Source organism: Heterodontus francisci, chromosome 1, assembly GCF_036365525.1.
Source record: "Heterodontus francisci isolate sHetFra1 chromosome 1, sHetFra1.hap1, whole genome shotgun sequence".
In the NCBI taxonomy this organism is placed as follows: Eukaryota; Metazoa; Chordata; class Chondrichthyes; order Heterodontiformes; family Heterodontidae; genus Heterodontus; species Heterodontus francisci.
Genome location: NC_090371.1, coordinates 61,304,632 through 61,328,420, shown reverse-complemented (window position 1 = coordinate 61,328,420; position 23,789 = coordinate 61,304,632). Strand labels below are relative to the sequence as shown.

Sequence of the window (23,789 nt, the reverse complement as noted above, 5' to 3'; positions counted from 1 at the left end):
AAATGATGTCAAATGAGTGCAGACAGATCTTATGCTGAGAGGAAATTTTCTATTGTCGAGAATGTGACGTTGAAGGTTAAGGACGGGGTAAAATGGAAATTTGACAGTAATCTGTAGCAAATACAATCTGCTCATGTACACAAATACATGTGGACAATTGTGCATTCATATACAGAGACACACAAGCATTGCACGCACACTAACACAAGTACAGACACTGACTAACTTCTCTTCACGTACAATATTCACACACTAACACCGTCACATACATCATCTGGTACATAGGCTCTCACATCCAAGTTCCTCCCCTCGCCGCTCACATGCGCGTCCTAGCCTGTGCAATATATTTCAAAAAAACGTTTATCTAAACTAAACAACAGCCCCATCGGCAGAGCCAAAAACCTTTCACTGCTGACAAACACCATCTCAGCGCGAGTGTCCTTAACCCTGCAGTAAAGTCAACTTTAAAAAAAAGCAAATGAAAAAAGCCAGCTGCACCTCCCGGTCGATCACTCACACGTGAAAAAGTCTTAAAGCCTTTGAAAAAAAAGTGGCTGAGCTCGAAAGTTTGTAGAGAGACTCTGTTCCGTTAACGATTGGACCGTGTCTGAACGGTGATTAAACGGGGAGGAAAATGTTTTACGAAAGCTTTGTAATTTTACTGAGGGCTGCCTTGATGTTGTCGCTGATGTCCACTGGATTCGCGTATTCCTACTTTGCCATATCGGAGCAAGATGAAATGTATAGGTTTGTCATTTGTTTTTGATTCTCATTCTTCTTCTCCTCCCCATTCTGTAATTGTTAAAATTTCCCCTCCCCTCTATTGTTGATAAGAATGATGGTTGTAGATGTTTTTAATTCTCGTTAAAGGCTAAAGTAGAAAATGTAGACTTATGTGTCACCTACTCTGCTACGTTTAATTATATCTAGGAGTTTATAAAACGTCGCTTTCAGTTCCATGGGAACAAAAATAGATTTAAATTAGGAATTCTTTCATTGATACCTGAAAAAAAAACTCTGTTTGATCTTCAAGCAGAGAGACTTGTCCGGAAAGCAAAGTCATTACAACCGAGTACCCATGTTTGAAATCCACTGGAGAAGTGGCGACCTGCATCAGGTAAGCACGTTCAAACTATCCCTTTCATGAATACTCGTTCGCTGTCCTGCGATTAAAGTGATCGCCCCAACTCTTACCTATTTGTTGGTTCGACTATGTTGTTTCTGAGTAATGGTTTCTGCTTACTTGACGATTATTCAAAGTTAAATTTGTCTTTTAGCTAAGAATGCCTGCTTTTCTCTGTAGTTAACGATATGGTGACAAATCCCATTTTCAGAAATTACACTTTTTTATTCCTGCATTTTCACTGGTAGGTTGTTAATTACAGGCACTTTTTTTTAGTTTAATGAGGAATTTCATCCTTGTATCTGTAATTTTGTTCTTCAACTCCTACTATTATAATAGGTTGTCACTACAAATACCAGTTTGAGACTAGTACTGGCAATGATATGAGGTCTGTGAAACTGAAACTATACTCTTTTGGTTTCCACTCTTGTGAGGGGAAATGAAGTCTTGCACATGCAATGTAACTGTAACTGATGTGAAAATGTCAAGAGGTTCCTTTTAGCTTGCTAAAATTGTAGAGCTATATGTTTTGCATCTGTGTGAAGCCAAAAAACACTTTTTATCAAAGCAAAATGTGTAATATTTGAGTATATTAAAGAGGCTGAGCTGGAGTAGGTGCATAGAACACCACTTCACATGAGAATCCAATTGGAACCCTAACTTTAATTTGGGTGAAAGAAAAATCCTTACTTTGCCAACATAGCTGGTTTGGTCCTAGGTGATAATAGAAAGCATCTGCTCAGAAAGGGTAGTCCTTGTATATTGAATGAAAGTCTATGTGCAGTTGCCAGTGTTCACATGTTATGTGCATTAAGTAACACAGCTGGAATTGTCTCAGTTTTCTCACAAAACACACTTAATGTTATGGCACAGTACAGTTGAAACCAACCGAATTTTATTTTACTTGCCAATAATTGCTTTAAAATATTAAATAATGAATGCCCAAGTATCTCTGTGGAGTGTTTTAAGTGTGAGATTCATCAAAAATTCTGTGTGCTGAGCTAACAGGTACTTAACACAGTTGGTGAAGATTCTTGGGCTAATGTTTTATATACTGAACAGTTTTACAATATCTTATGCCCACAGATATACTTTTTTTTACAGCGCCAAAATGAAATATGCAGCGTAATTTTGCTGACTTTGTAGAAATTGACAATTATGTAGTGGCAGCAAGTCTTCCATCACTGATAACACAGATCAATTGAAGCCATCTCCAGCATGCTGCTTTCCAGCCCTTCAAACCCATCATCTCTTTACATCCTTAGAATCTCACCAGCACATGGAAGTAAATCTGTGGAGCTCTGCTTTCCCCTGCTCAAAAAAAAAGTGGGGATATATAACTAGGGCTGTTTGCTCACATTGCTCTTAAAAATGCTTTCATGTGTTGACCGAGGAGTTATTTGCAGGCCCCAGAAAAAGAGAAAAAAATTTAGTCACTTTAAAATAGACTTGGATTGCTTTTTGGCTTATCAGCACTTTTATGTTATCACTTTGACAGTTCAGAGGAATTTGTAAGAAATCAGTTAATCCATAAAGGATGAGGTTGGAGCAGTTCCATATGGTTTCCCAAACTTCAGGGATATTTTACAGAGATTTACTAACATCACACTCAAGCCAGTCCTTCCTAGTCTTAAACTTGTGATGTTACAATAACTTGTTTGGCTTGGTGTTATCTGTAATTTCACTCTTTCCCAAAGTAATTATTCACACCAGCGAAATGGGAATGATGACAGAAATAATCAATGTCGTATGATGTGTGTTGTCATGCATTGAACTCCAATTGTTGGTAATGCTTTCAAGACTTCAGACACAGAACACTACCTGCAGCAATTGTATTCACTCTGTAACTACCAGACCACAAAATACTTAAAATCATCTAGCTTCGACTGGATAGCACTTCGAGTGCTAGATTTGGTCTTAGTCCCCTCAGGGTAGGGAAGCGACAATACACATCCAAAATTCCTGCTTCTGATTGCTATCCAGTAATCTCTGCTGGAAAGTCCTTCTATTTAGACATTGTGTAACAACAGGATTGAGGTCAACTGTGATGTCGTCCAGGGTCAAAAAGGCTCCAAACACACACTTATATATATGCTCACACATGAAGAACCACTTGGCCAAGATACCAGCGTGTTGCTGGAGTCCATGGAACAGAAAGTGAAAATGAGAAAATGGGTAAATAAATTTTTCTAAATTTAATCACGGCGGGGGGAAGATTCCATCTGGTTGTTATAGCCAATCAAATCCTAAATGTGTTTATTTACAATTATGAATGAATTTGCTTTGGTCACAAAGTGAAACGTGTTATACCCATGTCTGGGGCTAAAAACACTTTGGGAAGTCCTGAGGTCGTGAAAGGCACTAGATAAATACAAGTCTTCCAAGTTTGGGTCACTTTCTGTAGCTTGTTTTTTACTGAAGTTGAAATAAAATCAAATGAAATCGAATGGTTTCAACAATGATTGAGGTATTTAATCTGCATTCCATGCCCTTTCATATTCCTTAATATCCTTAGGAACATAAAAACAAGAGTAGGCCATTCAGCCCCTTGAACGTGCTGCACCATTTCATTAGACCATGGCTGATTTGTATCTCAACTTCGTTTACCTACCTTTGCTCCATAACCTTTGGCACTCTTACCAGCAAAAGTCTACATTGATATCAGTTTTGAAAATTTCAAGTGATGTAGTATCCATAGGCTTTTGGGGGAATAAGTTCCAGATTTCCACTAGGGAAGGATGGTATTTAAGAGATGGGGAGAAAGTGTAGGGAATTGGGATGATAACAATAAAGAGCTGCCATGGTTAACAAAATAACAGAGCAGGCTTAATGGACCAAGTTGTTTTAAAGGAGACTGTGGCCTGGACTCCTTCCTAGCAGTGTTAGGCACAGATACTCTCCTCATGCCCCTCTATATAGGAATAACTGTTCACTCTAATTTTCCTTTATGAAGCAAGTCCATAAGTTAAAATTCAAGCTGTATTCTTTCGATCTATTTGAAATAGACTCAAGGGTACATTTTTCAGCCAATAGGATTATTCATGCTGTGGTGGAACATGTGAACCGAAGAGTTGAGAAAGAATGGTAAATCACTGCCTACATTTAATCTTCCAGACAATTCTTTTAGGCCAGCCAAAGCTCTTTTACAGTCTGTGTCGGAGCTTTAATATTGAAATAAGGTAAATCATATTTAAGTAAGGTTTGGCACAATTTCTCAATTGTTTCATGGGGAATGTGCTGTGCTCTCATCCCATTCATATAAAATGGATGAAGAAGGCCAGACATCCTCTGGGCTTGCTGTTAAAGTTGAAATTGAAGCATTTCTGATAAATAGATTTTTTTTGTGTCAATTATCTTTGAATTTTCCAATGGTGGATTTTTGAACACTGGACAATTTATTTTTGCTACATTTTTGTTTTTAGGATTTTTTTAGCTGTTTGCAAAATTTTGATTGCTAAATATTAGAATTTCTGTAGTTGATCCTCTCTCTTTCCCTTTTCCGGAGGAGGACGCAGATGAAAGGAGGGATATGAGATAGGCTCACTTGCACCGGAGACAGGCTGCCAAGTACAGAGATCAGGTATAGATAACTGTGAATGTGAAAGGATCATTCCTATTAGAGGCTCTGCTTCAACCTGGCACTGTGATTTCTGAGAGGGAAAGAAACAGAGGACCGATCATATGAAATCCTGCTTTGAGCATGGAGTTTCACCTGCCAGGAGTGCATTGGGACTTTTAGCATGCACTTCCCATTGTATTGAGGTAGAACCAACATCTTTAATTGATGCAAAATGCCATTTCTGGCAATGATCGTAACTAAAAAGTTCAATATTGGACCAAAGTCATTGTACTGGTGTCTGAAAGTCAGAATCCTTGATTAGGAAGGCTGCTGAACCCCATTCATACAAAAAAAAACAGTCACAGGTGGACTTACTGTATGGATTATGTTATCCAAGGAACCTAACATGGCAGGTCTCCAGTCTCCCGCTTTGTTAGATGAGGAAATGGAGAACAGCTTCTTTCAGGGAGGAGATACTCTCAACTTATAGGGCTTGATTTTAACTCCTGGGTGGGAAGGTGAAAAAGTGATCTGTGTGCTTGTCCAGGAGTGGCTACAGCCAGGCTCATCTGATTTTAACAGCCAGGCTTTATGAGTATGTCGCTTGTCAACTTCCTGACCAGAAATACCAGGACGTTGGTGGCAGGTGGCAGCCCGACCATTGAAATTGGGTATCAGAAGGCCGCTGCCAGGGACCTGTGGGAACAGTGTCTAGTTTAGAACATAAGAAATAGGAGCAGGAGTAGGCTATTTGGCCCCTCGAACCTGCTCTGCCAATTTTTAAGATCATGGCTGATCTGATTATGGCCTTAACTCCAGTTTCCTGCCTGCCCCCCATAACCCTTGATTCCCTTGTCAACCAAACATCTGTCTAACTCAGCCTTGAATAAATTCAATGACCTAGCTTCCACTGCTCGCTGGGGAAGAGAATGCCAAATACTAACAACCCCTCATTAGAGAGAGACAGTTAGTGATATATAGCTTGACAGTCACCACACCGCAAGCATGGGGCAAGGCGAGGAAGCAGCTCTCCAAAATCTACCACAGCCCGGTATTGGGATGGCACTCTAGCCGTCTAGCCAATTGAGTGAAACAACCCCCTCTAAAGTAGGCAGCACACTTTCATTTATCACATACAGTGACTTAGAGCATTTAATTAGGTGATATTTTCCACATATTGACTGTAAGTTGCATCAAGCCATTATAAGGAAGAAGCAGATGATTTACACTTACGAGGAAATTTCCAGAAATTTGAGAAAATTTCTTGGAGGCCCATCAGTGAAATGATTAAACCACAGCCACAATACTTGGTGAGATGCACAGCACTTGGGTCCTTTGCTATTGGCTGTTGCTGTTTGGTGTACTGTGTGTGCAGAGTAAAGGAGCAGTTGTGGTCAGCCCTCCCCACTGCAACAACAAAGTAATTCAGAACTACTTAAGGTTACTTCCCACACATGCCAGAGGGCCAAACAATTTACTTGATTTCATGCATATTTTTCAATTATCTGATTTCCATCATCAAAAATAAATTCCTCAGAAAGGTTTATCAAGAAAATCTAAACAATGTTTAAGAATAATTAACTCTTAGTATAATTAGTAATGACTGTAAAATTTTCTTTGTAACCAACTAAAAATGATTTCTCCTGCAGTTGGAGTCATTAATCTTTCCATGAGGTTTGTAATGCACCAGTGATGCGGAATGCACTGGCAGATGGTTTGTGCATGGACAGCTATTGTTGATGTAAAAGGCAGACCCAGAAATAGGTCCATACTGACTAAATCTACCACATATGTTGCCTCCCAGGTGCCAGGGTACGTGATGTCTCGGATCGTGTTTTTGGGATCCTCAAGGGGGAGGGGGAGCAGCCCCAAGTCGTGGTACACATAGGCACCAACGACATAGGTAGGAAGACAGATGGGGATTTAAGGCAGAAATTCAGGGAGCTAGGGTAGAAGCTTAGAGCGAGAACAAACGGAGTTGTTATCTCTGGGTTGTTGCCCGTGCCACGTGCCAGCGAAGCGAGGAATAGGGAGAGAGAGGAGTAGAACACGTGGCTGCAGGGATGGTGTAGGAGGGAGGGTTTTGGTTTCCTGGATAATTGGGGCTCTTTCTGGGGTAGGTGGGACCTCTACAAACAGGATGGTCTTCACCTGAACCAGAGCGGTACCAATATCCTGGGGGGGAGATTTGCTAGTGCTCTTCGGGGGGGTTTAAACTAATTCAGCAGGGGGATGGGAACCTAAATTGTAGTTCCAGTGTGCAGGATGTTGAGAGTAGTGAGGTCAGGGATAAGGTTATAAGGACACAAGAGGGCACTGGCAAGCAAGAGCTTGGTTTAAAATGTGTCTACTTCAACGCCAGGAGCATCCGGAATAAGGTGGGTGAGCTTGCAGCATGGGTTGGTACCTGGGATCTCGATGTTGTGGCCATTTCAGAGACATGGGTAGAGCAGGGACAGGAATGGATGTTGCGGGTTCCGGGATTTAGATGTTTCACTAAAAACAGAGAAGATGGTAAAAGAGGGGGGGGTGTGGCATTGTTAATCAAGGAAAGTATTACAGCGGTAGAAAGGACGTTTGAGGACTCGTCTACGAGGTAGTCTGGGCCGAGGTTAGAAACAGGAGAGGAGAGGTCACCCTGTTGGGAGTTTTCTATAGACCTCCAAATAGTTCCAGAGATGTAGAGGAAAGGATAGCAAAGATGATTCTCGACAGGAGCGAGAGTAACAGGGTAGTGGTTATGGGGGACTTTAACTTTCCAAATATTGACTGGAAATACTATAGTTCGAGTACTTTAGATGGGTCTGTTTTTGTCCAGTGTGTGCAGGAGGGTTTTCTGACACAGTAGGTAGACAGGCCAACCAGGGGTGATGCCACATTGGATTTGGTACTGGGTAATGAACCCGGCCAGGTGTTAGATTTAGAAGTTGGTGAGCACTTTGGTGATAGTGATCACAATTCGGTTAGGTTTACCTTAGCGATGGGCAGGGACAGGCATATACAGCAGGGCAAGAATTATAGCTGGGGGAAAGGAAATTATGATGCGATTAGGCAAGATTTAGGATGCGTAGGATGGGGAAGGAAACTGCAGGGGATGGGCACAATCGAAATGAGGAGCTTATTCAAGGAGCAGCTACTGCGTGTCCTTGATAAGTATGTACCTGTCAGGCAGGGAGGAAGTTGTCAAGCGAGGGAGCCGTGGTTTACTAAAGAAGTTGAAGAGCTTGTCAAGAGGAAGAAGAAGGCTTATGTTAGGATGAGACGTGAAGGCTCAGTTAGGGCGCTTGAGAGTTACAAGCTAGTCAGGAAGGATCTAAAGGGAGAGATAAGAAGAGCAAGGAGAGGACACGAGAAGTCATTGGCGGATAGGATCAAAGAAAACCCTAAGGCTTTCTATAGGTATATCAGGAATAAAAGAATGACTAGAGATAGGTTAGGGCCAATCAAGGATAGTAGTGGGAAGTTGTGTGTGGAATCGGAGGAGATAGGGGAAGTGTTAAATGAATATTTTTCGTCAGTATTTACAGTGGAGAAAGAAAATGTTGTTGAGGAGAATACTGAGATACAGATTACTAGGCTAGATGGGATTGAGGTTCACAAGGAGGAGGTGTTAGCAATTTTGGAAAGTGTGAAAATAGATAAGTCCCCTGGGCCAGATGGGATTTATCCCAGGATTCTCTGGGAAGCCAGGGAGGAGATTGCAGAGCCTTTGTCCTTGATTTTTATGTCGTCATTGTCGACAGGAATAGTGCCGGAAGACTGGAGGATAGCAAATGTTGTCCCCTTGTTCAAGAAGGGGAGTAGAGACAGCCCTGGTAATTATAGACCTGTGAGCCTTACTTCGGTTGTGGGTAAAATGTTGGAAAAGGTTATAAGAGATAGGATTTATAATCATCTTGAAAAGAATAAGTTCATTAGAGATAGTCAGCACTGTTTTGTGAAGGGTAGGTCGTGCCTCACAAACCTTATTGAGTTTTTTGACAAGGTGACCAAACAGGTGGATGAGGGTAAAGCCGTGGATGTGGTCTATATGGATTTCAGTAAGGCGTTTGATAAAATTCCCCATGGTAGGCTATTGCAGAAAATACAGAAGTATGGGATTGAAGGTGAATTAGTGCTTTGGATCAGAAATTGGCTAGCTGAAAGAAGACAGAGGGTGGTGATTGATGGTAAATGTTCATCCTGGAGTATAATTTCTAGTGGTGTACCGCAAGGATCTGTTTTGGGGCCACTGCTGTTTGTCATTTTTATAAATGACCTGGATGAGGGTGTAGAAGGGTGGGTTAGTAAATTTGCGGATGACACGAAGGTCGGTGGAGTTGTGGATAGTGCCGAAGGATGTTGTCGGTTACAGAGGGACATAGATAGGTTGCAGAGCTGGGCTGAGAGATGGCAAATGGAGTTTAATGCGGAAAAGTGTGAGGTGATTCACTTCGGAAGGAGTAACAGGATTGCAGAATACTGGGCTAATGGCAAGATTCTTGGTAGAGTAGATGAGCAGAGAGATCTTGGTGTCCAGGTACATAAATCCCTGAAAGTTGCCACCCAGGTTAATAGAGCTGTTAAGAAGGCATATGGTGTGTTAGCTTTTATTAGTAGGGGGATCGAGTTTAGGAGCCACGAGGTCATGCTGCAGCTGTACAGAACTCTGGTGCGGCCGCACCTGGAGTATTGCGTGCAGTTCTGGTCACCGCATTATAGGAAGGATGTGGAAGCTTTGGAAAAGGTGCAGAGGAGATTTACTAGGATGTTACAAAAACAAGAAATGCTGGATTCACTCAGCAGGTCTGGCAGCATCTGTGGAAAGACAAGCAGAGTTAGCGTTTCGGGTCAGTGACCCTTCTCGGTTCCGAAGAAGGGTCACTGACCCGAAACGTTAACTCTGCTTGTCTTTCCACAGATGCTGCCAGACCTGCTGAGTGAATCCAGCATTTCTTGTTTTTGTTTCAGATTTCCAGCATCCGCAGTATTTTGCTTTTATTTACTAGGATGTTGCCTGGTATGGAGGGAAGGTCTTACGAGGAAAGGCTGAGAGACTTGAGGTTGTTTTCGTTAAGAGAGAAGGAGGAGAAGAGGTGACTTAATAGAGACATATAAGATAATCAGAGGGTTGGACAGGGTGGATGGTGAGAGCTTTTTTCCTCGGATGGTGATGGCAAACACGAGGGGACATAGCTTTAAATTGAGGGGTGATAGATATAGGACAGATGTCAGAGGTAGTTTCTTTACACAGAGAGTAGTAGGGGCGTGGAACGCCCTGCCTGCAACAGTAGTAGACTCGCCAACTTTAAGGGCATTTAAGTGGTCATTGAATAGACATATGGATGAAAATGGAATAGTGTAGGTCAGATGGTTTCACAGGTCGGCGCAACATCGAGGTCTGAAGGGCCTGTACTGCGCTGTAATGTTCTATGTTCTATGTTCTATATAATTAACTATGTATATGTCAAGACCTCAGGATGTTCCAAAGTTCTTTACAGCCAATGAATTACTTTTGAAATGTAGTCACTATTATTATGCACATAAATATGGCAGCCAATTTGCTCACATCAGACTACCACAGATGGCACTGAAATAAATAACTGGATAATGTTTGGTTTGGTGTCAGTTGAGGGATAAAAGTTAGAGCCTCGAGGATAGATCTCAAGTGAAATGTTTTCTCTTTCCAATTGTACCATCTCCTCCACTAAACATGCTGACTCTTCCTAATGTACAGTTACATGGGCTCTCAGAGTTCTTCAGGAACTCCCCATAGTGACCATTATTCATGCATGGGTTCAAACAGGGAGTACAGGCAAGCAATTGTTCATGGGGTTGAATGTAAACTGAGTTTATCCTCACTCAATGTCCACACAACTGCACTTTCCAGAAAAAATTTCTCAATGGACATCATCTGCAGGAATCCTAGTTGATTTCGTACTTCATAGATCAGTGATGCTAAGGGACAACTACTGTCCTTCTAGCCTGGAGATTGTACAGCAATGTGATTTCATAAGTTAAGCAGGAATTCTGGAATAGTGGGTAACTTTGATGCCCTAGTCCCCAATAAAACCATTATTCTCTTTCCCCCAGTCACTTCCTCTGGTGTGACCCTTAGCTCTGCTCCTTTATGTCCAATGGACGCAGTCAATGAGTTTAGCTATTCATCGTAAGATTTGACTGAACCACATAAAGCCTAGCCTACTCTGCTAAAACTGCTCGCTATTCCAAGGTCATCCTGGAATGCAAAGATAACGTTGCATTCATTTCTCGAATGCAAGCTGTCTTCTTAAACCACCCTCCTCTGTCTCCTCCACCCTCATTTCCAGAAAGTGGAAGGAGCTCGTGGACTTTTTTATAACTGTCACACACATCGGAGTTGCGATGATACAACATGTATGGAGTAACTCTGAAGAGTTATGAAAAAAAAGACTTTGCCTTTAAAAAATGACCCTTTATTTTGAAAAGTGAACAATGATCAAAAATGGCCACCGAAGAAAAGGGGAATTAACCTTTTGTATATTCAAATAGTCTGACAAGGACAAAGTACAAATCTTCAAAGCCAAAAGGTGATAATGAAAGCCATCTCACATTTATCATAGAAACATTCCAGAATTGAATGTCTTCGTCTGAAACGAACGAGGTCTGAAGTAGCCATGTCCTGGGCCATTGTGTGATCACCATGGGGTGGAAACCAGAATGTCTCCTGACAGGGGGTGGAAAACAGAATGTCTTCTGACAGGAGGTGACAAGTGACAGTTTTATCTTAAAAAAGACTGCCAGAAAGAGAGAGAGAGAGACTGACCCATAAGGTGAAGCTACTTGAAACTGCTAGCATTCCAGCAAGTCAGACAGCATATGCCCTGCTGAACAATCTGACATCTACATCATACCACAGAGAGAGAGCTAGAAGTGACCCACCATCTTCAATAGAACCTTCAATCAAGAGAAAAATCTACTATCATATCATGCCTGCAACCCGCTATCACTTGAGTCTCAAGAGAATTCAACAGGTTTATCGTAACCCATCTCCCCCCGCTAAAACCCACCTACCTCTTTCCGTTCTCTATCCATTTCTTGTGTGTGTGCAAGCGAATGCATGAGTGAATGCAGTTGCGACAATTTCACGATAAGGTGTATTGGTCAATAAACAATTGACTTTCTGTTTTTTAAAACCTACAAGAAAACCTGTCAGTGTCTGTTTCTTTGAAAAATGAAACACCAAGGAGCTAAACTCTTAATACAAATACACTTGCTGTGGTCAGGTGGGAAGTTGAACAGTGGGAATCACCCTCGTCATACCCTATGGCCGTAGCAGTCACGAAGATTGAGACTATTCGTTCAACTGCCTCTGCCGCTTCCCTCACTTCCCCTAGCCCGCTGAGCCAAACCTACTCGAAGGTTCCCCCCTCACATCTTTCTCTAGTTTCTTCCCTATCTCCCCTCATGGCCTCTCCAAGCTCAACTTGTCAATGAACCACCACCTGCTCCCTCAACCCTATTCCCACTAAACTGCTGACTACCCAACTTCCTTTCCTGGGCTCCATGTTAGCAAATTTCCTAAAGGTTGCCTCTCCTTAGGTATTGCACCCCATCCCCTGCCATCATCAACACCCCCCGCATCAAAAAACCAATCCTTCATCCCTCCCTTCTTGCAAGCTATTGCCCCATCTCAAACCTCACTTTCTTCTCCAAAGTCGCTAAATACACTGTCACCTCCCAAATCCAAGCCAAACTTTCCCGAAGCTCCATGGTCAAAACTCTTCAATTAGGTTTCCACCCCTGTCACGGAACCAAAACGGCACTTTTCAAAGTCACAAATGACATCCTATGTAACTGTGACTATGGCACACAATCTCTCCTCGTTCATCTTGAACAATCTGCGGCCTTTGACAGATGATCACGCTGTCCTCTGTTGCGTGTTGTCTTAACCTCTGTGTTAACTGCTACTATACACAAAACACTGACCACTCAAGATGGGATCAGTAACACAGTAACATGGACTTTTTATTTAGGATGGTTCTGCATGTACAGGCAAGTCTTCACTGTACAGTTACTTACTTAAGATTGCCCCCAAACCCAGAAGTTACATGGCGTGCAAATTACAGCTCTTACACTGTTGACCTGATAACATTGCCACTCCTCTTGAAGGTGTACACACACAACATCCTCCTTCAACACCTCTCCACTGTTTCACGACAGCACTTCTGATATGTCTTCCTTTTTCCTCAACCGTGGATTTCCCCCCACAGTGATTGACAGGGCCCTCAACCGTGTCCGATCCATTTCCCACACTTCTGACCTCACCCCTTCCCATCCCTCCCAGAAATGCGACAGGGTTCCACTTGTCCTCCCTTTCCACCCCACCAGCTACACATCAAAAGGATCATCTTCTGCCATTTCCGCCACCTCCAATGTGATGCCACTACCAAACGCATCTTCCCCTCCCCTCCCCTGTCAGCATTCCGAAGGGATTGTTCCCTCTGCAACACCCTGGTCCATCCCTCCATTACCCCCGACACCTCATCCCCTTCCCACGCCACCTTCCCATGCAATCGCAGGAGGTATAATACTTTCACTTTTACCTCCTCCTTCTGCGCTATCCAAGGTCTCAAACACTCCTTTCAGGTGAAACAGCGATTTACTTGTACTTCTTTCAATGTAGTATACTGTATTTGCTGCTCACGATGCAGTCTCCTCTAAATTGGGCAGACCAAACACAGATTGGGTGACTGCTTTGTAGAACACCACCGCTCAGGCTGAAAACATGACCCCGAGCTTCCGGTCGCTTGCCATTTCAACACCCCCCTGGTCTCATACCCACATCTCTGTCCTGGGCCTGCTACAGTGTTCCAGTGAACATCAACACAAGCTCGAGGAACAGCACCTTATTTTCAGATTAGGTACGCCACAGCCGACAGGAATGAACTTTGAGTTCAATAATTTCAGAGCATGACTAGCCCTTTTTTATTTTTATTTTATTTTACTTTGTTCCATCACTTTTTTTAACTATGTGCCTGCCTTCCGGTATTTTCATGTTTGTGCATTTGAACAAAGAACAAAGAACAAAGAAAATTACAGCACAGGAACAGGCCCTTCGGCCCTCCAAGCCTGCGCCGGTCCAGATCCTCTATCTAAACATGTCGCCTATTTTCTAAGGGTCTGTATCTCTTTGCTTCCTGCCCATTCATGTATCTGTCTAGATACATCTTAAAAGACGCTATCGTGCCCGCGTCTACCACCTCCGCTGGCAACGCGTTCCAGGCACCCACCACCCTCTGCGTAAAGAACTTTCCACGCATATCCCCCCTAAACTTTTCCCCTCTCACTTTGAACTCGTGACCCCCAGTAATTGAATCCCCCACTCTGGGAAAAAGCTTCTTGCTATCCACCCTGTCTTTCCCTCTCATGATTTTGTACACCTCAATCAGGTCCCCCCTCAACCTCCGTCTTTCTAATGAAAATAATCCTAATCTGCTCAACCTCTCTTCATAGCTAGCGCCCTCCATACCAGGCAACATCCTGGTGAACCTCCTCTGCACCCTCTCCAAAGCATCTACATCCTTTTGGTAATGTGGCGACCAGAACTGCACGCAGTATTCCAAATGTGGCCGAACCAAAGTCTTATACAACTGTAACATGACCTGCCAACCCTTGTACTCAATACCCCGTCCGATGAAGGAAAGCATGCCGTATGCCTTCTTGACCACTCTATTGACCTGCGTTGCCACCTTCAGGGAACAATGGACCTGAACACTCAAATCTCTCTGTACATCAATTTTCCCCAGACTTTTCCATTTACTGTATAGTTCACTCTTGAATTGGATCTTCCAAAATGCATCACCTCGCATTTGCCCTGATTGAACTCCATCTGCCATTTCTCTGCCCAACTCTCCAATCTATTTATATTCTGCTGTATTCTCTGACAGTCCCCTTCACTATCTGCTACTCCACCAATCTTAGTGTCGTCTACAAACTTGCTAATCAGACCACCTATACTTTCCTCCAAATCATTTATGTATATCACAAACAACAGTGGTCCCAGCACGGATCCCTGTGGAACACCACTGGTCACACGTCTCCATTTTGAGAAACTCCCTTCCACTGCTACTGTCTGTCTCCTGTTGCCCAGCCAGTTCTTTATCCATCTAGCTAGTACTCCCTGGACCCCATGCGACTTCACTTTCTCCATCAGCCTACCATGGGGAACCTTATCAAACGCCTTACTGAAGTCCATGTATATGACATCTACAGCCCTTCCCTCATCAATCAACTTTGTCACTTCCTCAAAGAATTCTATTAAGTTGGTAAGACATGACCTTCCCTGCACAAAACCATGTTGCCTATCACTGATAAGCCCATTTTCTTCCAAATGGGAATAGATCCTATCCCTCAGTATCTTCTCCAGCAGCTTCCCTACCACTGACGTCAGGCTCACCGGTCTATAATTACCTGGATTTTCCCTGCTACCCTTCTTAAACAAGGGGACAACATTAGCAATTCTCCAGTCCTCCGGGACCTCACCCGTGTTTAAGGATGCTGCAAAGATATCTGTTAAGGCCCCAGCTATTTCCTTTCTCGCTTCCCTCAGTAACCTGGGATAGATCCCATCCGGACCTGGGGACTTGTCCACCTTAATGCCTTTTAGAATACCCAACACTTCCTTTCTCCTTATGCCGACTTGACCTAGAGTAATCAAACATCTGTCCCTAACCTCAACATCCGTCATGTCCCTCTCCTCGGTGAATACCGATGCAAAGTACTCGTTTAGAATCTCACCCATTTTCTCTGACTCCACGCATAACTTTCCTCCTTTGTCCTTGAGTGGGCCAATCTTTTCTCTAGTTACCCTCTTGCTCCTTATATATGAATAAAAGGCTTTGGGATTTTCCTTAACCCTGTTTGCTAAAGATATCTCATGACCCCTTTTAGCCCTCTTCATTCCTCGTTTCAGATTAGTCCTACATTCCCGATATTCTTTCAAAGCTTCGTCTTTCTTCAGCCTCCTAGACCTTATATAAGCTTCCTTTTTCCTCTTCGCTAGTCTCACAATTTCACCTGTCATCCATGGTTCCCTAATCTTGCCATTTCTATCCCTCATTTTCACAGGAACACGTCTCTCCTGCACACTAATCAACCTCTCTTTAAAAGCCTCCCACATATCAAATGTGGATTTACCTTCAAACAGCTGCTCCCAATCTACATTCCCCAGCTCCTGCCGAAGTTTGGTATAGTTGGCCTTCCCCCAATTTCGCACTCTTCCTTTGGGACCACTCTCGTCTTTGTCCATGAGTATTCTAAAACTTACGGAATTGTGATCACTATTCCCAAAGTAGTCCCCTACTGAAACTTCAACCACCTGGCCCGGCTCATTCCCCAACACCAGGTTCAGTATGGCCCCTTCCCGAGTTGGACTATTTACATACTGCTCTAGAAAACCCTCCTGGATGCTCCTTACAAATTCTGCTCCATCTAGACCTCTAACACTAAGTGAATCCCAGTCAATGTTGGGAAAATTAAAATCTCCTATCACCACCACCCTGTTGCTCCTACATATTTCCATTTTCTTTCTAGGGCTATTCATTATTCTGTCATTAACACTCCCTCTGCCTTAATGCTTTGTCTTTTCACCACACCATTAGTACACTCTCTTTGTCATTGCCGCATGACCTCCTTGTCAGTTAATCTCTCTGGCCCTCTGTCCTATCACACACCTCTTTTGTTCTCTTTTCCCTCACCCCTGCTTTATTTGCTTAAAACCTATTATGTTTCTAACCTTTGCTAGTTCTGATGAAGGGTCACTGACCTGAAGCGTTAACTCTGCTTCTCTCTCCACAGATGCTGCCAAAGCTGCTGAGTATTTCCAGCAGTTTCTGTTATTACCTCTCCACTGTTGTCTAGTGGGTAATACTCCACTTCCCTGGCTCCATTTTTATCTATCCAGTCATAACCAGAGAATCACCTGCAATGGATTTTCTTCCTGCTCCTGCACCCTTATCTCTGATGTACCCCAAGGATCTATCCTTGGTCCCCTCCTATTTCTCATCTACAGGTAGCATGTTGGCAACATCATCTGAAATCATGTCAGGTTCCACATGTATGTAGATAACATCCAGCTCTACCTCGCCACCACCACTCTCGATCCCTCCGAACTGGATAAGCAGTAATTTCCTCCAATTAAATATTGGGAAGACCAAAGTTATTGTCTTTGGTCCCCATTCCAAACTCAGTTCCCTAGCCACCAACTCCATCCCTCTCCCTGGCAACTGTCTTGTTGCTGAACCAAGCTGTTTGCAACCTTGGTGTTGCATTTGGCACAGAGGTGATCTTCCGACCACACATCTGGGCCATCACTGATATCGCCTATTTCCACCTCTATAAACAGCCCGACTGCGCTCCTGCCTCAGCTCATCTGCTGTTAAAACCCTCATCCATTGTTACCTCTACACAATCCTGTCCATCCTTCGATCTTCCACCCTCCATAAATTTAAGATGATTCAAAACTCTGTTACCCGTATCCTAACTCGCAACAAGTCCCATTTACCCATCATCACTGTGTTCTCTGACCCTCATTGGCTCCTGATTAAGCAACGCTTCAAATTTAAAATTCTCACCCTTGTTTTCAAATCCCCTATGGTCTCATCTATCCCTATCTCTGTAACGTCCTTCAGTCCTATAACCCTCTGAGATATCTGCACTCTTCTAATTCTGGCATCTTGCACGTCCCTGACATTAATTGTTCCACCATTGGAGGCTAGGTTTTAGACTCTGAAATTTCCCCCTAAACCTCTCTGCCTCTTTCCAACTTTAAGATGTTCCTTAAAATCTACTTCGTTGACCAAGCTTATAGTCATCTGCCCTAAAATCCCTTAATTTGGCTTGATGAAAAATTTTGTAACACTCTGTGAAGAACCTTGGAAGGTTTTACTATGTGAAAGGTGCTATATAAATGCAAGTTGTTGCTGTTGTCGATCATACCCACTGCAGAGCTCCATCATTGACTCCACCAAACTCTGTGGGGTTAAGAAATAGGCCTTGGAAGTGAGAACCTTTGGCGCTGTGCCGGCACAACTGCAGCGTGCCCTCCTGAAGACCAGGGGACTAATTGTATTAGTTAGCCAGCTGGTCAGGTGCCAGGCCCCCCAAGAACAGTATTCTTATTGTTGAGTGGCCCTCTTACAAAAGTGGTCATTTCAACTTCCTCCCCATAATTGCTCTGTGGCTTCTCCTCTAGTCCTTGAGCCTGGTCTGAATCCCCTGGTGGGTAGCTTGTTTGTTCGGGCACTGGGAGTGTGCACTGGAGGTATGCAGAATGGGCAGATTGTGACATCAGTCATATTTTCAATCTGAACACTCCAACTAACACCCTCTCTTAACCTCGCACAACTGAAAATATCCCCACACCAGTGCTATTTAAAGGGATCAACTATTTTCAGATTAGTTGATGATTAAATTCTATTGGCTGCTGCTGCTGAGTTAGTAGAACTGTTTGGAGAAGTGAACTGTTATTTAAAGCTGCTGGAGTCTATAGCGAGATGTGGCACATGGTGAAGGCCTTGGTCTGGCTTCAAGGGTTCTGCTCAGTCCACCTGCTTCCAGTTATGAATGCTGTAGTTTTTATCCCCCTTGGCCTGCAGCATGACAGCAAGAATGAGCAGAGGTGACAGAGAGGAGGACAAGTTAATCGAAGAGGAAGGGGAGAAGAGCACTCAGCAGGAGGCCATATCTACCCAGGATTTTAAGGGAGTAATTCTTCTATCTCAGTGAGGAACAGTTTGAATGATGTCTCTGCTTCAATAAAGAGGTTGTCACTAAAATCTGCCTCTTTTTGCAGGCCAACCTGCAACCTCAGAGCAGGGCGAGAGTGAAATTTTCAGTTGGCTGAGATTTTCATGAATTTTCATGCACGGGCTTCTCCAGGCTGGAGAGGTGGAGTTGGTGCAAGCTCAGCCATAAAATCATAGAATGGTTACAGCACAGAAGGAGGCCATTCGTGTCTGTGCCAGGTATCTGCAAGAGCAAATCATGTAGTCCCATTTCCCGTCCTGTTTCCCATATTCTGCAAATGTTTTCTCTTCAGATAATTGTCCAGCTCTCTTTTGAAAGCCACGATTGAGTCTACCTCCAGCACCCTCTCAGGCAGTGCATTCCAGACCCTAACCACTTGCTGCATAAAAAGTTTTTCCTCATGTCACTGTTGCTTCCTTTGCCAATCAACTTAAATCAGTGGCCTCTAGATCTCGATCCTTCTGCTAATGGGAACAGTTTCCCTCAAACTACTCTGTCCAGATCCCTCATGATGTTGAACACCTCTAGCAAATCTCCTCTTAATCTTCTCTTCACTAAGGAGAACAGCCCCAGCTTCCCCAATCTATCTACATAACTGAAGTTCCCCATCCCTGGGACCATTCTCGTGAATCTTTTCTACATCCACTCTAGTGTCTTCACATAAAGTGTGGTGCCCAGAACTGGACACAATAATTCAGTTGAGGCCAAATCAGTGTCTTATACAGGTTTATCATAACGCCCTTGTTTTTGTACTCTATGTCCTTACTTATAAAGCTCAGGAACCCTTACACTTTATTAACTGCTTTCTGAACCTGCCCTGCCACCTTCAATGATTTGTCCCTCTGTTCTTGCAGTCCCTTTTGAATTGGACCTTTAAATTTATATTGCCTCTCCTCGGTCTTCCTACCAAAATGAATCACTTCATACTTTTCTTCATTAAATTTCATCTGCCACTTGTCCGCCCATTCCACCAGCCTATCTATGTCCTCATAAAGTCTATCAATAACCTCCACACAATTCACAGTACTTCCAAGTTTTGTATCATCTGCATATTTTGAAATTGTGCCCTATACACCCTAGGTCATTCATATATATCAAGAAAAGCAGGGGTCCTTACACTGACCCCTAGGGAACCCCACTATATACCTTCCTCCAGCCTGAAAGACAACCATTCACCACCACTCTCTGTTTCATGTCACTCAAACAATTTTGTCTCCATGCTGCTACTGTCCCTTTTATTCCATGGGCTCTAACTTTGCCAACAAGCCTTTATGTGGCGTTTACTCTCATCAACCCTCTGTTACCTCATCAAAAAAATCAAGCAAGTCAGTTAAACATGATTTTCCCTTAACAAATCCATGCTGGCTTTCATTAATGAATCCATTTTTGTCCAAGTGACTGTTAATTTTGTTCCAAATTATCATTTCTAAAATCTTTCTCACCATCAAGGTTAAACTCTCCTGTTGTTGATGGAATCATCCTTACACCCTTTCTTGAATAAGGGTGCAACATTTACAATTCTCCAGTCCTCTGGCACTACCCCCGTATCGAACGAGGTTTGGAAGATTATGGCTAGTGCCTCTGCAATTTCCACCCTTAGTATTCTTGGATGTATCTGATCCAGTCCTTGTGACTTATCAACTTTAAGTACAGCCAGCCTTTCTAATACCTCCTCTTCAGTCATAGGACTGCTGCTAGTACTCTAAATCTTTAAAAAGGTATGCTTTAAAAAAAATTTGCTCCAAACTAAAGATCCCTCAAGAATAATGCAATCCATCTCTGAGAATTCTCAGATTCTACCCACATTGTGTTAGCAGTAGCTTTATCTGTAAATAGACATTTTCCAAGTACAGCATTTTGGGTTTTATCAACATTGACCAAGCAGAACTTCCTCAATTTCTAATATTTCTTTCTGGATCAAGTGCAGGATTTTGTGAATAGTAGCCAGCTGACGTGCAATCTAGACCAATGCTACACACATTTAGAATGTTAATTAAGAGAACAATTTGAAATTGTGTGCACACTGTAGCAGTCCATACCCTAGTTATAGAATGGTTCTTAGATGCGATACCAGGTATCAGATGTTTACCTTTGCAGTTATATTATCTTTGAGACAATGAGGTTTATTATATTGAATTCAGAGAATTTTGCTCCATTATGATAGAATGGTTTTAATTCATTGTACCCAGCAGGGAACTTGGCTGGTCAAGGTATACAGGTTCTACATGCTTCCATATTGAGTGTTGGCATTTCATTCAAGTTGCTAATTTTGACAGCATAGTGAGCCACTGAACACATAAAGATGAAGGGGTGATCAGAATATTGTCTGACATATTCACTCTCTTTTTCTTCCAAAGCCAACCAGAGTCTTTCAGAGAGACTTTGGGTTGTTGTACAAATGGATATAGCCTGTAACAGAGAAGGGTATGAATAGTTATCTTGAGACTAGTTTGTTTGAAAATGAATTTCTACCTTGAACTGTGCTATAGATGTAGTGATTCAGAGCAATTACGATAAAATGGTTTTCATTCACTGTGCCCAGCAGAGCACTTGGGACCAGTTTGTTGGTTTACAATTGTACTTCATATTGCTGCAATAACAACAACTTGTATTTATAACAGTGCCTTTGAGGAAAAAAAGAACTTGCATTTATATAATGCTTTTGGGTAGTTTCAATGTTCGAAAATGTTCAATGATTCTGTGGCCAATTTCTTTTCAGGCTTAAGACCCAGATGAGCTGTTCTAATATGTGTTTTTGGCAGCAGTTTATCTGAGAGGGAATAGTTTCCCCAGACAGCCCCATGCTGAGGTGACCAACCATAGGGCAGGCATAAGATGACTTACATGTAGAATGAACAGTTGTTTCACACAAATCCCAAACAATGGTCTATTTGTTAGCAATTTCTGGTTATTCTAGAGACATTTAGCGCCTTAGTGTTGTCAAATTTATTTGATCTCTGCCAGTCTTTGAATGATGGCTTTTAAAGAAATCAATGCCGATGGGAGCAGGCTAGATGTATCGAACCTGTTTAACAATAGTTTGTGTTTTTATGTTAATTAAAGCGTCCAGCAAAGTGTTCTTTATTTTGGAGTGATTTGCAAACAGAAGCAGAACTGATTGCACCAAGTGACTTTCATTGTACTCAATGGTTCAATTGCTGTGGTAATTACTAGTAAGCAGCTTATGATCCAAATCAAATGACGCCTTGGCTAATGTTAACTCAATCTGCCTTTTGAGAGATTAAAGGAATATGCATGCTTAAAACAGAAGGATCAGTCTGAATCACAAGGGGATGTCATTGTTATGGGTATAGTTCTTGCTCCAGTGCGAGCAGATACAGGGTAGTTAGAGGCAATTTCTAAAAAAGTAAGCTGACAACCAGACCACTTAAGGAAATGACTGGAACCTCCAAACCTGAATAGACACCAACAGTAAAGATGCCTTCTAGACCATGGGTGTTGCAGCATTCACTCATGGGAGTGACTGGTGGCACTGACTTTGGGAGAATATCGACCTGCAAAAATTGTAACCTCTCGTATGAAGAGAAATAACATTTTGACTCAGGGCTGCTGTGTGAGTGACACACATTTAATTTGGTAAACTTGTTATTTTTTGGCATTTGTTGGAGGTAGGATTCATGGGCATCGAATGATATGGTTAAGAGCTGTCACCATGTAAGTGCAAGCTTTGATTCTACGTGGACATGGGCATGGATATTTTTGGCTATGTCTCTGTGATGCACCTGGGGAAGTTTATCGACATTGATGCATTGTATAAAAGCAAATAGTTGTTGTCGAATCGGATGTGGGAGAGTCAGTGGAACCAATTTTCATATCTTGCACTGGGCAGGAATGAGGCGGTCGGTGATTAAAATAGCAACATAGCACTTACCTTTGTTGACCTCTGTGTCATCACCATTTTGCTTGGGGTCTTGAAATGAGCATCCCAGCTGCTCGCCGGAAACAGGCAGAAGCCTCATCCTATGACAGCATTAGTGTCAATTGTATATTAATTGTGTTTAATTACATGCAGCCTGTGAACATTAACTCATGATTTACGTGAGCCCCTATAAATAGACACAGACTTAAAGTGTGGTTGTTGGGTTAGGAGGTGTATGCTTTTAATGTGTAACTCTAAATAAATATAGGCAAAGATTGACTTCAGTTCTATCCTTCTTTCTGGAATGGAAAATAGTAGCAACGATTGGTTGACCAAAGGTGAAGTTTGGAAGATTGGAAGCTAATAAGAAAAATTCAGATGAAAACTACAATCCCAATTGCCCTTACGGAAAATTGTTGCAGTATAATTACCCTCTGATGTTCTCGGAGTCTGAACCATATGACCAATAGAAGAATGGACACATATTACATCCCTACCAAAGAGGAAACAAGGTATGGCCCTAGCATTGTTGTTTCATACAAGAAGTACAAAGAACAGTACAGCACAGGAACAAGCCATTCAGCCCTCCAATCCTGCGCCGATCTTGATGCCTGCCTAAACTAAAACCTTCTGCACTTCCGGGGCCCATATTCCTCTATTCCCATCCTATTCATGTATTTGTCAAGATGCCTCTTAAACGTCGCTATCGTACCTGCTTCCACCACCTCCCCTGGTAGCAAGTTCCAGGCACTCACCACCCTCTGTGTAAAGAACTTGTCTCGCACATCTCCTGTAAACTTTGCCCCTCGCACCTTAAACCTATGTCCCCCGTAACTGACTCTTCCACCCTGGGAAAAAGCTTCTGACTATCCACTCTGTCCATGCCACTCATAACTTTGTAAACCTCTATCATGTCGCCGCTCCACCTCCGTCATTCCAGTGAAAACAATCCGAGTTTATCCAACCTCTCCTCATAGTTAATGCCCTCCAGACCAGGCAACGTCCTGGTAAACCTCTTCTGTACCCTCTCCAAAGCCTCCATGTCCTTCTGGTAGTGTGGCGACCAGAATTGCACGCAATATTCTAAGTGTGGCCTAACTAAGGTTCTGTACAGCTGCAGCATGACTCGCCAATTTTTATACTCTATGCCCAGACCGATGAAGGCAAGCATGCCATATGCCTTCTTGACCTTATGCACACGTGTTGCCACTTTCAGTGACCTGTGGACCTGTACGCCCAGATCTCTCTGCCTGTCAATACTCCTAAGGGTTCTGCCATTTACTGTATACTTCCCACTTGTATTAGATCTTCCAAAATGCATTACCTCACATTTGTCCGGATTAAACTCCATCTGCCATTTCTCCGCCCAAGTCTCCAACTGATCTATATCCTGCTGTATCCTCTGATAATCTTCATCACTATCCGCAACTCCACCAACCTTTGTGTCGTCCGCAAACTTA

The 23,789-nt window shown here is 42.8% G+C and overlaps 1 protein-coding gene across 2 annotated transcripts in view; it reads left to right on the top strand.

The window, feature by feature from the left end:
* Positions 1–211: 211 nt before the first annotated feature.
* ccbe1 (collagen and calcium binding EGF domains 1) overlaps positions 212–23,789 on the top strand; it is a 427,427-nt gene continuing 403,849 nt past the window's right edge. Inside the window, exons 1-2 of one of the 2 annotated variants that reach the window (XM_068048170.1) lie at positions 212–747; positions 1,037–1,117. In XM_068048170.1, coding sequence (XP_067904271.1) covers positions 635–747; positions 1,037–1,117 — 194 coding nt within the window. In that variant the 5' untranslated portion in view covers positions 212–634. Of the gene's footprint in view, positions 748–1,033; positions 1,118–23,789 lie in introns of both variants that reach the window. The other variant, XM_068048099.1, reaches the window with a different exon arrangement.